At 37.4% G+C, this 16,974-nt stretch overlaps 1 protein-coding gene across 4 annotated transcripts in view; it reads right to left on the minus strand.

Annotated features, from left to right (window-relative positions):
• abcc3 (ATP-binding cassette, sub-family C (CFTR/MRP), member 3) overlaps positions 1 to 13,367 on the minus strand; it is a 53,706-nt gene extending 40,339 nt beyond the window's left edge. For 2 of the 4 annotated variants that reach the window (XM_026915886.3, XM_026915887.3), the window contains exon 1: positions 13,119 to 13,365. In XM_026915886.3, the coding sequence (XP_026771687.3) occupies positions 13,119 to 13,154 (36 nt within the window). In that variant the 5' untranslated portion in view covers positions 13,155 to 13,365. Of the gene's footprint in view, positions 1 to 13,118 lie in introns of all 4 variants that reach the window. The other 2 variants (XM_053238701.1, XM_026915888.3) reach the window with 1 other exon arrangement.
• Between the last annotated feature and the right edge of the window lie 3,607 nt (positions 13,368 to 16,974).

Consider the following 16,974-nt stretch of genomic DNA (forward strand, 5'->3'; position numbering starts at 1 on the left):
ATGTGATATGGCACGACAATAGAAAAAAAAATAAAAGAACTTTTTAATGGTCTGGAATAAAGAAACCATACCTACATTTGAGACCTAACTGACTCAGTGAATCAGTACACTGAACTTCAAAAATGAAATTGCCAAGAAACCACAGCCATTTACAGCATGTGTGGACATTTGCACATTTTCCTCACCTATCTTGCTAGCAGACAGGTAGCGTATTAATGTTACAGGGTGTTGGTTAAAACATAAGTAGTTATCACACTGTAAAACATGCAAGGATGATGGTATAACGTACTCCAAGTGGGACTACTCCTATTCTAAAAGAGAAGTCTGATAACGTGCTGTGGCCATTGTTGAAAGTTGATTTACCTGTTTGTACAGAAACGTGGTATGCAACACATGTTCACAGGCAAGTTCTTATGAATTCTCTAACAGTATCAGCAACAAATATGTGTGGCAGAACACACGTGGGGAACTTTTGATATTATCTATTCTATATGGTACAGAAACCTTGTTTAAAGCATTTAAAAAATGACATTCTGGCCGTGGCGCAGGTAGCATTGTGCACATTTTCACAGCCAGTGTCTGATACAACTGATTAAGTTATTATATTTCACATTTATATAAGTATATTATAGTTTTTATAAGTTATTATAGCCCACATACTGTAGCTACCTAACAACTGAATAACAATTCAATAACAATATTTCTATGCTGATTTGCGAAATATATTTACGCTTCCTTTAAGCTGAGGTGTCAAACTATGCTATATTTTGAAATTTTCAGCAGTCACACCAACATCTGATTGGTTTTCTCAGATCGCCATACAAATGTGCTGGTCTTTCTCCTCATTACTGCCATAGCTAAAGAGAAGTTTGAATAGGGTGGGGTTGGTATGCGTAAGACAGATGTTTACTCTCAGTGCTTTTTCACCTGCAAGATATATTAATTTAAAATAAAGTACAAAGTGATGGATGACATCTGGAGCCATTTCTTCACACAACTATAAAACGGACAAATCAGCAAACACTTTACATGCTAGCATGTAGCATAATGTTGAAGTGAGCTTGAGGTGAAATGTGCCCTCTCTGTAGGGAAAGGTCTGTCGGAAGATAAACACAGCTGCCTGGCTTGCTCTCAGTCTGTCAGCGCAGCACTAAGTGTGAACGTGTGTGTAAGCGCATAACACTCATATTAACCGGCATGGTTTTCCATTGAAGCCGGAATTTTCCTGAGAGGCCTTCAGCCTTGCATCAGTGATTCACTGTGAGATTTGATCTTCTGAGATACAAGCCATGCTGAGTATAAAGAGGAAATCAAGAGAAATGCATCACATCCAAAGAAGCAACAATTTATACAAACATATAAACATTTACGCAGAGGACAGAATATTTCACTGAGAGTTTGTACTGCATCAAGCTGCATCTGCCTCCCCCTCTGCAAAGTAGGAACTCATGAGTAAATCATATGCCAACTGCTGCCATGGCACTGCATGGATACTGGGGTTAAAGATAGCTTTGCTTGATCTATCCATGTGCTACACCCATCTCTGTCTTCTTTGGCAAGGCCTCTTTAAGCAGGCAGCCAGATGGCCCAATATCTGTCCTCAAAGCTGGATGAGGAACAGGCTCTATCAATTTATCCTCTCGTACACACAGCTGCGAGGTAAACTATAATCAAAAAGACCACCAGGGTAGTTTTTACACATTCATCTTGTTCAGAGGAAATATTTGATCACAAAAGCTTATTATTGGTACCATTCATGTAAATGAGAAACAATTAATGTACAGTATAGAAAGAATAACAACAAGCAATAAATTATATTTTTTTTGTAGTTTTATTGAAACCTTTTTTTTAAAAAACACAAAACATTTTATTAGTAATACATTTTTTTCTTCAAAAATGATCAGTACCTTTATGATTAATATTTTATGACGCCTGGCTTAGAGAATAACAACACTGAGACTCTTCTCGTAATGTCTAACAATGTTGGAGAGTGTTGTAGAGGGATCTTAGTCCACTCCTCAATGCAGAACATTTTAATCTCCTTTATAATCTTGTGCATGTGGACTTCCCTCTTCAATTCAGAGCAAAGGATTTCAGTAGGATTCAAACTCAGAGACCGAGATGGTCACTGCGAAACATTGGTTTTGTTTATCTTTAACCATTTCTGTGTTGATCCAGAGGTATATTTACTGCATCATCTTGTTGAAAGCACTAACTGTGGCAAGTTGGAACCTCATGGCAGAAGCAACAAGGTTTTTGGTTGAAATATCCTGGTACTTAGTAAAATTCATGATGCAATCATATTTTACACAAGTGCCCCTGAACTACCAGGTACAAAACAGCCCCATCAAACACACAGTTCCAACAGTAGCTCGAATGACGCTTGGTGACGTTCACATTATCTCCTCATTTGCAAATGATATGATCATATTTAGTATGTAATAAAATTATTTTTAATTGCACCTTCCAGAAAACTGCATCTCACTTCACTCACTACCAGACAACGTGAGAACATTCATTATCAGTTGTATTGAGGAAGTACAGCATGGTTACGGCTTTGCATAGTGACCGATCACCAGCATGACAGTTTCCGAGTGCAGACCGCGCCCTGAACTAAGTGACATGAAGAGTGTTTGTGGAACCATTAAAAATGGGGAGAACTCTGACAACATAGAGTTCTGGGTGTCTTCTGGTTTGTGCTACAGAGCCAAGCCTCCCAATAAAGACGCTTGATAGGAGTTGTTAAATATAACGAGGAGATGGGGAAGTGGTGGTGTAGAAATGTCATCGCTAGTGGAGAAAGAGAAAGATGTGAATGTATAGGACGTTTACTAGGAAGGAGGTGGAGCTTTTGGCATGGTCTTTGTCCCTCATTTCAGTTATTTCATAATTCCATGCCTCACACTGCATCATAATATTGCCAGTAAATAAATCATGCCAGTAAACTAATCAATGTGATGATTCAAGTCATTCTGAAAGAATACAAGCATAAATTTATCTATAAGGGATTGCAATTAATGAACTAATGATGCAGTCATGTTGTACACATGATATACACCATCTCATCATGCAATTAATAATATCCCTAGGTGAAGTCTGAATAAATGTGACATGCATTTTGCATTCAAAACAGAGCATTCTGAAAATAGTTTTTTTTGCCATACCATTTACATATGAAGTCACAAGTTTATTCGTCGAAAAGGTTTAACTGTTACTGTAGATGAAATTAAAATGGTTATAGTGTTAAAATTTTACAGACGGAAATGTGGCATCAAACAGTTCCGTCATCACCAACCACCACAAAAGGACAACACCACAAAAAAAGAAGAAGTGGCGACAATATTAAATTAAATTAAAGAGAATTAAAGAGAATCATTTTGTTTTGTACATAAAAAAAGTTGAAATGAATAATGCTTCCAAAATATTTTTCTACAATATGAAGTATTTTCATGGTCTGCCTTAAAAACAACCCTGTGCTTCATCGACTACATTGGTTACTAATCTTTTCTTGCTGTCTAAACTTAACTTCTCTTCCTGTCCTTGAGAGTTTTGCACCTGTTTTATCTCTTTGAGCATCTCCATCCGTACATCCCTCCCTCACACCCTGCATGCGATGCCACTCTCCAGGAGTGTCCTGCTAATCTGAAACCACCAAAACATACAACACAGCAAGACAAGTGATCTAATAGTGTTTCATGTAGTCATGTAGGAAATTGCAAAATTCACAGTCGGAAGGATTTTTTTTTTTCTGGTTATGAGCCCTGCCCCCAACCGAGCACAGTGTGTCAGTAGGTGTGCACTCAAAATGCATGTCTTGTCACCAAGTGTGAAAACGCCCTTAGCAAATCAGGGCCTGAGTACTTTGTGGAAACCTTGTGGCATTCCTAACCACTCATGTTCATAGAGTTTATATTTAAATACTAGTGTTCAATTCAGAAAATCCCTCAATAAGAACATGCTTACAGCAATCAATTAAACTAAATATCTGTCAAGGATAAGGATTTGTCTATGAATGTACTTTATATCACTCATTCAATCATCTTTATGATTGTAAAAGAATCTTGGAAAGATTGGCTTGCATTGCAGAGAGACATGCTGACAAACTACACAAGTGTACATTAGGCTTGTGAGATATTGACTTTTCCCTGCTCATGATTTTCCATTTTAAAAAATTCTTGATAAATGATTTAATTGTCCTTAGTACTTAGTCCTAAACCATTTCAGGTTTAAGGAGAATAGGGGAGGGAGTAATAAAAGCTGTGCAGTCTGGAACTGCTGGATGGCAGTGGCAATTGCAAAATTCAGTGTTTATAAACTTTATAAAGTGTTAGATCTGACACATCATTGTATGCTTATTTAATCTCTTCAGGTCAAAATCTTCTTTTTTTCTGTTTCAGTTGAAAATGGTTTAAAAAATGGTGTATTTTTAGTGATAACTAATACTAGTGTTCCCTGATCTTAAATTGCAGAACTCCTACAAAATATGTAAAGGTTGGCAGGTCTGGTGATACAATATAATCAGAGTAAACGTCACTGGATATCATGTCAGTGTAAAATCATGTAGGGCTGATGAAATAGTCTACAATTCATAACACATCATCCTTTAGTAATTTGATTCCTTCTAATTTACTTCACAGTGCAACACCAGGGATGACTAAAATATACACAAAGTAAATATTTAGCAAGCTGTTTTTTTTGCCAAGGTACACACAAGCACTGAGTCATTTATTCATAACATTACAACTCATGCATCCAAATCATGCACGCACCCACCAGCATACTGTTTGCAAATGCTTTCTGACATTCACAAACTACTCTTGCTGAGCTACCTCAACACTAGCCAAACTCACAGCAGGCTTTGTGTTCATGTGCATGCTTGTGTATGGCTGTGAGTGAGCGAGAGAGGGAGGGAAACAGACTGCTGTGCCCTTGTGTAATCTAATCCAGCCGGAACAGCCAGGCAGTGGCGGGTGTAATAGCTAAACCTGTGGTAAGGGTAGTGGATATGGCATGTGTGGATATATGACACAGCATTAGTTTTCCTGCTTCCTGCAGGTTATTTCTCTAACAGCGTTTTTTTTTTTTAATTATTATTATTATTATTATTTTTTACAATGTTATATATTTGCAGTGTGCTTTTAAGAAGCAGAGAAGACAGCTTGCAGGTTATTTGATATTTTTCCTGTTATTTCACATGTTGTATGTTAATACTGTACATATAGGATGGTGGTATGTTAAAGTTAATGCCAGAGATGCAAGAGAGCCACTGCTGGGTGCTCAAGCAATGCTGTCAAGCGTCCATAAGTGCTTGGTTTGAACTCTGTCTCACATGTAATTCACACTGGATGAAAGCAACTGTCAAATAAATACGAATCACATTTTCATATTTGCAGTTCTCCTCTACTACAGATAAAACACACCCGAGTGGGATTTTTTTTATTGTACCATATAAACCTGACTGATATGAAAGCTTCTAAGAGGCGTTCTTGATGTTTGTTTAAGCTATAATCTCCCACCAAATTTCACAACGTATGTTCCATTTCCTGGGAGCTGCACAGCAATTGTGAGAAAAAAAAATTAGCTTGTAATTCCAAACCATTGCACTCCATGACACTGTACACATATGCGCTCTCGCCACAAAGGCCTCTTCTCATATGGATTTCCTGTCTGATCCCTGTAACAACAGTATACATTGTTCTTACTGACCTACTGAGAAAATGTAATTATGACAGAATTGGCAAGACTAACCATCTCATTAAACATGAGTAACTGGGTTTACAGTCCACTTGATTGATTGCTTTAAAAATGTCATTCCCATGCAACTAAAACACCAAAAAGTGTCCCAAAAGGAGTCTGAGGATAAGAGGTGTGTATGACCAAATATCTCACAAATTCCTACGTAGAAGTTCTATTTTGCTACACACGGATGACTTGCCTTAATTTAAATCCATTAAAGGATGTGTGTGCAGCAATAAAACATAACGATGTACTTTGTTATTCCGCAATACAAGGAAGTAATATTACATTTCGCTTTCCATGATGCAACATGTTTATTCTCGCACTGATGTGAAAAGCATGTCATTTGATGTCTAGAATGTTTTAGGAAAGTGAAATCTATTTTAAATGAACAATTAATTAAAACCAAATAACATAAATTCACAGCTATTTAGTCATATAATAAAGCATTATTGGATAAGTAGTTCCCCAAGACCAGTTTTGCTTTCCTATCAAGAACAGGTTCCTTGTTGCTTCTTTACAACACTGCAGTGGCTCTTCCTGACAATCATATGAGCAAAACAAGATGAAGAAGTGAAACTCAAATGAGTGTAAAAGCTGACCAAAAGGCAAGTGATTTTCTCTGATTATTCAAGAAGTACATAACAATTTCAGATTATTTGACTGAGACTCATGACTGCCTGGATCTTGTCTTTTATTTTAGATTAATAGCTGGTCTCAGGATATCAAGTCTACACTATAAAATATACAGTGAAAAGGTCGGAAAGCTGTTTAATGATAGTATGTAGCTGTAAATGATATGATTTTAATATGAACACGTGTACCCCTGCTCATTCATGCAATTATCCAATCAGCCAATCATGTGACAGCAGTGCATTGCATAAAATCATGCAGATGCAGGTCAAGAGCTTCATTTAATGTTCACAACAAACAGAATGGAGAAAAAATCTGACCTCAGCGACTTTTGCCACAAAATATTGCATAAAACATGAAACTTGATGAGCAGAAAAGCAACTCCGTACACACAACATTTCAAACCCTGTCCAGGTTCTGTGAGCCTGTGCACACTGTAGCCACAGGTTTCTGTTCATGGCTGTTTTCTTTCGCTGCTGTAGCCCATCTACCTCCAGGTCTAAAGTATCATATATTCTGAGATGCTTTTCTGCTCGCCGTGGTTGTAAAGAGTGGTGATTATCTTCCTCTGACCTCTCTCATTAACAAAGCTTTTTCACCCACAGGGCTGTTGCTCATTAAATGCTTTTTTTTTTTGTTGTTGCTGTTGTTGTTGTTTTCTCACCATTCTGTGTAAACTATAGAGCATGTTGTGCATTAAAATCCCAGAAGGTCAGCAGTTTCTGAAATACTCAAACCAGGCTGTCTGGCACCAGCAGCCGTAGTCACTGACATCACATTTTTCCTCCCATTCTGACGTCTGATGTGAACATTAACGGAACCTCTTTACCTGTATCTGCTTGACCTTATGCACTGGACATTTATGTAACCATATGTAACCAAGGACAATCATTTTCATGTGAACCAAAGATCATTCACATTACAAATGCTTTGTCACAATTTCAATGTAGTTTACCATATTTTAAAGGGACACATCTTTTTTTTCTACAGATCTAGACTTATTTTTCACTCTTTTAATTACATTCCTATCCTATTATTTCACTTTAGTTACTGAATAATTCATATTAGTTACTGAACAGTGCGCTTGAAGATAAATAACTGAATAATAAGCTGGGACTTGGGGATTTCTCGGTAACTGGTAACCCGAAGACCAGAATTAGACTTAGAAAATCAGAGCAGTATTAGAGCAGGGCATAACAGTATCTTCTGATTTTATCTCAGTTTGAAAATGTCTCAGGTGGTTGAATTCCTGCTACTCCGATCATGAAAGAAGCATACGTTAGGCGTAAAGTTGTGTCTTAGGCTAACTAAGTTCCACTTGGTTTCTGATTTGTTTATGTGCAGTCTTTTTTTTCTCAGAATATGAGCTGATCAGAGATACTGATCCAGTCACGTTTTCCAGCTGTCAGCGATAGGAGGTGTGCAAGATATTTTGTGTGCAAGAAGTTTTGAAAGTTTCACAGTATGACAACCTAGTCTCACAGTCTCATGTTGTCGTTAATTGACCACTTAAAAACACGCAAGTCTGTAGTGCATGTTAAAAGAATTTGCACTACCGAGATCTGTGTAAAAAATATATATATATATATTTGTGCATTTGCTTTACGTTCTTAGAAATGCATTTGTGAGAATAGCTTTTCCATAAATATTGCTTACACTGTCAGATAGATGTTTGGTTTTGCTCTGGTCAGCAACGCCATGTTTTGTCAGGTACCTGTCACTTACAAACATGCTAGGAATGTTAGCAAAGGTAGCAATGTGGCATGTTTACAACAATAGTGGATTACATAGCCTAAGGGTTTCAGTGCACAGGGAAAGTGGCAGTAGAAGACTTTAAGAGGGAATCAGCTCAGATTAACTGCTCACCTGAATTGGTCGGGGTTTGGCCTTACAACCCTTACAATGCAACAAACCAGTGAACCATTTTGATGCTATAACTAGTCATGAGAATATCAGGCAAGTCCAAATTCAGGAAGCTGAGCCCAAGAAAAGAAAAAAATAGCTAAGTGCTAGACATACTGTGAATTCTGTAATCAGAGAACAACAACAATTATTTGTCCACAATAACTGTTTTTTTTGTGTTTTTTGCATGGCCTTATATGTTTATCTGCATTAGTTGCTTGAGTTCTACACACTGCAATGTTCAGTATGAAAGACTTAATGTGATAATCTCTTCCAGATTAAGTGTCTAAATCCACTTGTGCTCGTGTAAAATTAGGGCAGAACATCACTATGTCTAATTCCTGTTCATCTTGGGCTAAGTATGGTGCCAGTCCAAACATAGGTTGTTGCCCAAAACCTGACCCATTTGTGCAGATATATGAAATACGTAAACTATATTAAATCCAATGACTTCTAAATTAATAAATTGTATGTGACTTGTATACAATAATTCTTTTACCATGTACACTTTCTGAAATGAAATTAGGTGATGAGCTTTGTTATAATTGTTGAATCAGTTTTTGAAAAGCGATAATGATCATCTGCCTTACTCAGCTATTTTCATCCAGTTTTACCTTTTCATCCATTTGCTCCACATATTTAGGACCTTTCATTAAGATAACAAATCTGTCTCTCATTCTGAGTAACTCAGGGAATAACTCACCTGAATAACTTAGGAAAGCACGGCTGCCTGCTCCATGAGCAGAGAGCCGAGGACATTTCAGGACATGACCTGGCTGTGCCTTGAGGGTAAAAAAATAATTCAAGACAAAGTGCTCAGGAAGTCAGTATGTGTGAGAAAGAGGTGTTACAGCGTACTGAAGTCTACTAATATTAAGAAACAGTATGGGAGAAGTGTGGCTGCCGTGATACAATACAGCGCTCACAGCTCTGTGTATCCGATACTGACAAGCTCTTTGCTACTAACTCGTGTCTAAGCCAAACCACAACCAAATATTTAAAAACATTCAAATGCAGAAAAAGCTACTTCTGAGGGTTTTAGGTATGTTACTGAGTTCTTAGCACAGGTAAGGCCTACATACTCGCTATGGGCTTGTGGCCTACTTATGATCAAATGCAAACTGCATGGATTACTAATTACTAAAAAGAAGCAATTGTAATAAAACCAATCAATCATCAAAGCAATCAATGTGCACTGAAGACACGAGGCGTACACTCACAGTATCTATAATTTAAATTACAGATACTGTATAAATACAGTATCTGTAATTTATAAAGAGATTACACTTAGTCATAGTTACTACAGACGTCCTTAACAGACATATGTCTGTAAACTTGGCTCATCCGAATATTACTGACTCTGCAACTTTCCGTTGCGTAGTTATGTGAAACACAGAGACGTGACAGTGACAGATGTGAGACAGTTTGTGCTGTTTTCACATGCAAGATCTGTGCTGTGTTTATGGCCAGTAGCAAACCTCAATCTAGTGCATTACAGAGATTAGTTTGACTTTTTCTTTAGTAATTGACTCTAATGCATGACTCTAATGCATGAACAAGCAAAGTTCAACAAACTCTATCACGTTTTAACAGATAAACCAAAAGATAAAACTTTTGGCCTGGGATACTGTGAAACCCTGCTGTGGGTAAAGCAGCAGAAGTGAAAGAAATGCTTACAGTCAAAGTCAGTGTGACAAAATCAGTGTAGCGATTTTGTTGAAATTATGGTTAACCAGTGAGTAAAACTTCTGTTCTGCTGAGCTCAGGAAGCTCTCATGTGTGATCTGAGCATGACAAGCAAGGGCTCTTAACTTCCTCGTGATCACTCTCTCTCAAACTTCTCCTCTTTTCCCTCCTTTCACACGGCTCTGTTACTCCGAGTAATCTTCATGACCCAAAACAACATCTGAAACTTTAAGAACCAAGTTTTCCACAAAGCAACCTTTCTATAGTAATATGAATAATTCTAATGTTCAACTCTCTCTCTTCACTCTTATCTACAAGCAAAAGCTCTGAGCCTAAGTGAACATGGACATTTCTGATGTGATTAAAAGTACCCTCAAGCCAGAGCGAACGCAGGTCAGCCTCACTGTTGAGTGCACATCTGTCTTCCCCTCCTCCATCTTCTTTTATTCAGCCTGTTGTTGTAGCACTCAGGTTTGCATATTTTGGCATACACAGTGTGGTGCAGAAATCTAACACCTAGGAATCTACCAAGCTTGAGAACTATAGATGAAGCCTAGAAGAACTTTGACCTCTTAACACCAGGCCTTTCAAGTTTTTCTTGTCCCCCAACACAAAGCATTGCTCATTAGCTGGCGATTAAAGGACATCTAACATTCCGGGATATACATTGACAGTATAAATAAGTTGCATGCTAATTCAGTGCTTAAGGTTTTGTGCTACTCATGAGAAGGTTATGCCTTAAGTAAGCAGTGGCACTGATACTAAGACTGGTATACTATTACTCACAAGTCTTATCTTTACTGATTAGTGAAGACTGTGAGGGGAAATGCATGTGGTTGCATACAGTATATCCAAGAGCAATATGTCTCAGCTCTTGCCAAGTCAAAATAAAGTTGCTCCATGTCTAATACGCCAACTGTGAATTTGATGGATGATTCACTTCCTGGAAAACAGAGGTTACTAATACATCAGTTTTTTTGGGGTTTTTTTTGCATCTACACACAAATACTGTACTTTCATTTAACTCTGTACCAACATGTTCAAATATATATTTTATACCATAGCACAGCTCACTTCTGATTGGTCAGATGGCGTTGATTCATTTTCTGTTTCACGGATCAAGCAGTAGTTCTGGATGCAAGTCAAAGCACAGGTTTATATTAATGCGCTTGTCCTAATATGTTTCTATAGAAACAACATACACAAAACGAATTTAAAAATGTGTGTAATTGTTGTTGTTGTAAGTTTTTTTGTGAAGAGATATTTATTTAGCAATGTCTGTAGTGTAGGCGTCTGTAGTGTCAGTGCTTTGTAGCCGTCATAAGTAAAGCTGTACGTTTTCTGATACGGGAAGGGTTTCACGATGGAGGGCTTAGTTGTTTCTCAGTAACATGACAAGCTGCCTTTTTTTTGTTTTATTAATAAAGAGGCTGGTGAAAGAATGACTGTTTATAGCTGCTATAACATGTAAAAACAGGAACGAACCTGTTTCTTAGACATTCCACAAAACTGAATTTAACTATAAACTCATAAAAAAGTGAAACATCGCCATGATATAAGAGCAATAAACACTTTGGTATGTGCCGTTTATTGGAAAACAATCAATTTCATGTTGTGTCGCATCACACCACCAGTTCATTAATTATCTGCCTAATACAGCATGCCCTACCGTGTTTTATCCCTTTAAAGACATGTACACTTGTTGCACTTGTTACAATGCTCCTGATATTTGGGACAGTTTTTACATTAATTTGTTATGCTGTAATCAAGCCTATAGCATAATAACAGAAATGAAATTAAATTATTTGATCTTTTCTAAATATAATTTTTATAGTCTTCTGATCTGTTACCACAGACTCCTTTTTAAATCAGTGTAAGATTCTCATATATCAGAAGAAAATTATATATATGCAATATATTTTTGTTTGTACCACTAACAGTCGAGCTGATTTTTCATCTTCATGAAGAAATTAAAATAAAATTTTACTGAACACTGTGATACAAATGTCCCCTGTTGAGCATTACTTCACAGTTAACTGGTTTTAACATCGTAACATGTTGTATAAAAATGTAATATATTCAAAGAACAGGTTTGAAATTATCCATGCTCAAAGAGGTCGGCATTTCGTGTGTGTAAAATATATGATGTTACTCCTAGACGTATATATTATTATTATTATTATTATTATTATTATTATTATAGGTATTATAAGACTATACATTTTTTTTAAAGCAGAAATACTTCAGTCTGGCTGCGTATAGGGTTGCGGCAATGGAAGATGGAATACGATGATAAGGAAGTCCAATGTAAGTTTGATATATTGTTAACGTCATGCTCTACACTCTTACAAAAAAGGGTGTCTCGGGGTGGTACCCTCAACCGGACACCTTTTGTGCCTGGGTATATTTCTTTTACCTAGAACGCTGCATGTAGTGGACCTTTAAAGCTTTACACTGTAAACTAATTATGCTCCCTTTATTTACGTCAGATCATTTTTTAAAAAGGAACTGTATCTCAACTCTATCCATGTTTTCGGGTAAAATATAGATATTAATTAAAGGTAGAAAAGATGAAGCAACCATCCCAGGGACAAGGGAAGCTACATTTCCACAGAACATGAATCCATTTCATGCATGATTCCTTCTTCTTCCAGCACAGCAGTGTTTTCAGTTTCACTACACTACCAAACCTGTGTGAGTGTAAGAGGCTATCTGAGGACTCCATACAGATCCATACAGATGAATGTAGCTTGAATGACCTTAAAAACAAATGTCTCAAAAGACCTTCATTTAGGCTAAAAGACACACCAGCCATGTCACCTTCTGCTAGACAAAGTTCAGCTGTTCTCACTGATGCTTCTAGAGTGTCTGAAACCCCAGTAAACAAGCTGAAGACAGTTCTACAGGAGGCTGTAGCTTTGTTTTTCTGTTGTAGCAACAACATCCTAATTCCCAGTGCTGAACATCCTTCAGGCTGTAAAGCTGCAGAGGGTTTATTCAGGCACTGGTAGAGCTCAGCTGAGCTTTCATAGCCTACAGTAAGACAAAATGCCATTTCATGACGTGTTAGGGGAAAGTCTAGTCGTGCTACAGACTGTACTGCAGCCTGATCACTAAGCTGATCATTAATCTACCTGCTTATTAGATGCACCGACACTCACCCAGAAGGGAAGTTGAGATCCGCACAAAACCTCCATCTGGCCGCTGCTCCTCAAGCCCACTCTTCCTCAGGCAGAAAGTACGCAGCTTCAGGTCTGCTCAGCTTCTTCTGCCAAACATATATCTCACACACACTCACACACACACACGACTGACCAGAAGGGTGTAACTCGACTGAGAGACGGACAGCACAGGGGTAAGTCTTGGCCTCCCCGCTATCGCGGAGCACCAGAAACCCTCCGGAGCTCGGAGAGAGACACAAGGCCCCGCCCACAGCCCCGCCCATAGTCCCGCCTCTTCATGTAAACACACACACACACATGCACACACGCTTGTTTGTCTTGCTAGTCTATAGTCGTGACATAATTATTAAAGTACCTAATAAATGCTATGTTACACCTAAATCTAAACACATCCTTAGCCCCAGTACCCAAAAAGCAAGTTATTGGCCCCTTTAGTTTTTTTTTGTTTGTTTTTTTGTCTGTTGTTTGTTTTTTTTAATAAAATTTTGTGTAAGAAAGCAGTCTACTTCATGAGGACCAGCTACATGTCCCCACAATGCCAAAACTGTCAGATATTCCTATAATTTTACTTTTAGATATTTCTATACATTTGGTCCCAACCAAGATATAAAAATATGCCCACACACACACACACACACACACACACACATACACACACACTTTTGTCTTGCTAGTCTATAATCGTGACATAAGTACCTAATAATAATAATAATAATAATAATAATAATAATATGTTACACCGGAATCTAACCCCATCCTGTGTATAAGAAAGCAGTTTACCATGCCAATGTCAAAACTGACAGATATTCCTATACGTATACATATATTATTATTATTTTTTTTAAATTTTGTATAAGAAAGCAGTCTATTTCATGGGGACCAGTTAAATGTCTCCACAATGCCAAAACTGTCAGATATAACTATACTTGATATACTTGCTATACTACTCACCAAGATATAAAAACATGCCCTCCCCACACACACACACACACACACACACACACACACACATGTATAAACGCTCACATGCACAAACTTCCCTCCCTTCATAAACACATAAACAGGCACTCACACTTTTATACGCAGCACTCTTTTCCCCATAAACTCACACATTCCTCATACATTTACACCAGGCATGGGCAAAATGGCAAAAATATCATACTGCAATACGTTGAATACTACATTTTTAGTTTCATATCAGATAACATTCCCCGAACATTTTTATAGGATACCAGGCTGGAACAATACAATATATATTTTTGAGGAGTTTCTCTGTTCTGGTTCTCTGAGGCTCTTTTCACCACTAGATGTTGCGGATCATCAGAAACAAGTTAGGACACAGCCTCTTGACAGCCTGTCTGTCATACAAGAAGGGCCATTAAAGCTGAATGGAACAATTTGGACACATCAGTGTGTACATTCATCCCAAATTTACTGAATCTGATAAGAGTGCTGGCTGATAATCACAGGTTTATATCAATGCACTTGTTCTAATATGTTATTGTTTCTATAGTAACAACATACAAAGGCACTTACAGTATATGGTGTACACTCCATCCATCCATTTTCTGTACTGCTTATCCTACACGGGGTCATGGGATAAGCCTATCCCAGGAAACTTGGGACACAAAGCAGGGACCCTCTGGGTGGGGTGCCAACCACACACACACACACACACACACACACACAATTAATTTAGAGATGCCAATCAGCCTACAACACATGTCTTTGGACTGGAAACCAGAGTACCTGGAGGAAACCCCCAAGCCATGGAGAGAGCATGCAAGCTGCACACACACACACAGGGTGGAGGCTGGAATCAAACCCCCAACCCCCAGGGGGCGAGGCAAACATGCTAACCACTAAGCCACTCTGCCTCCAGCTAAGCAAATTTTAAAAAATGTACGTAGGAAGGAGTCTCTAGAGGCAGCACTTTGTAATAGTCAGCTGTTCCTTTATATTTTCCAATACAGGAATGTCTTCAGGACAGAGGGCTTTGGAGTTTCTCAGTATCATGATACACTGCATTTTTTTTCTTATTCACTTCAAGAAAGAGAAAAAAAGAGAGCCTGGTGAGAGAATGACAGTTTGTAATTTATAGCTGTTATAATGTAAGTTATCTCGGGAATTAACTTGTTTCATGGACCATCTACACCATTAGATATATTTATAAATTAATAAAAAGTATATGTCCTTCATTCTTTAATAAATGAAAAAATTGTAGTCACTGGCAAATTTCTGTGGTGTAAGAGAAATAAAACACTTCAGGCTGGCAATGGCATCGCCCCATCCGGTCGCTGAATATTTCTCTAAAACAGTTTTGTTCTTTACTTATGTTTGTATATATCTCACAGCCTTAACACTCCTACACATCTCTTACCTCCCTCCATAAACACTTCCTCCATTAACGCACACAAACAAACTTACCTCCCTCCAAAAACGCACATATGCACCAACATAACTCCTCTCCCCAATACACACACACACGCACACACACATGCAATTCCTCCCTCCATAAACATATTCACATACACAACTCCTCTTCCTAAAGCTATTAAAACTGCACAAACAGCTGTCTCATTACAAAAACACACATATACACACACTACCAGTCAAAAGCTTGGTCACCACAGATTCATGAGGAAGCCGAAACTTGTTAAAGTTCTGAAATAGGCCGAGCACTTGGATTTTGATTCAGAAAATAATTTCTACATTACCATTAACTTCAGTATTTACATTTGTCTTAGAAACAAATTTCAACTATAGGCCTTCCAAAATGAAAGAAACTGAAAAATATATCTATGGTGTATAATCTAGTTTTGATTGGTAGTGTACATACACACAAACACACAAGCACACACACACACACACAAATTACTTTATGTTACTGAAGACACTTCTCATAAAACGTATAAATGAATCCCACTGTATCAAAGTTATTGCAGACACGAACCCCTACTGTCTTCTGATCACAGCATCGATTTATTTTACGAATATAATCTAACCATTAGTCCAAGCTGTTAAATCACATTAGTTTATTTTAGCAGTTGGAGCTTATTATTTTTGAACTTTCCACCAGTAAAACCCAAACCAGTTACATTATGATGAAATATAGACATATTATATTAACATCACTTTTCCTAGTTTTATTTAAAAAATTACAGTTAGTAACTTAATAGACATTAAATATTTATCCCCTTAAAGTTTCATCTTATTGTTCAATTATTCATAGTAATACTAAATAAAGCATATTATTCTATAACCGCACTGAACTATTCAGTAACTACAGTGAAACTGATAGAATAGGTATACAAATACAAGAGTAAGGAATTTATGTCTGAATCCATCCTTTAAGGAATTAAGTTACTAAGTTTTAGATTAAAAACCTTAAATTCAAATTCAGACTGCACAGTTAGGCTTTTAGCTCTAATAATGAAATCCTAACCATAATAACTAAACAGATTTTTGCACTGTAATGTAAAAACATGATCAGTGGCCCAGACTAACATTCCTAGTTTTACTGTACTTACTGAATAATTCATCATAATGCATGTGTATGAATAGCTGAATGATACGCTTGTAGCACCCTTTATAAGGGTTTAAAAATAACAATCAATACAATTTAGCTGGAACTGAGATGACAATTCCAACAAACAAAGAGGAAAATGATAACTGTGAATAAAACTGGGACTGTAACAGTGAGTGAAAATGAAACAGTGAAGCAGACAAGCAAATGTCTATGGAAACAGCAAGGCCGCCCTCTCCTGGTCCTGCTGAGAGTGGAAGAAAAGCTTTGAGCTTGGTGAAGAAAATCCTATTACATGCATTACAACCT

The sequence above is a fragment of the Pangasianodon hypophthalmus genome, chromosome 12 (genome assembly GCF_027358585.1).
Source record: "Pangasianodon hypophthalmus isolate fPanHyp1 chromosome 12, fPanHyp1.pri, whole genome shotgun sequence".
Classification (NCBI taxonomy): domain Eukaryota; kingdom Metazoa; phylum Chordata; class Actinopteri; order Siluriformes; family Pangasiidae; genus Pangasianodon; species Pangasianodon hypophthalmus.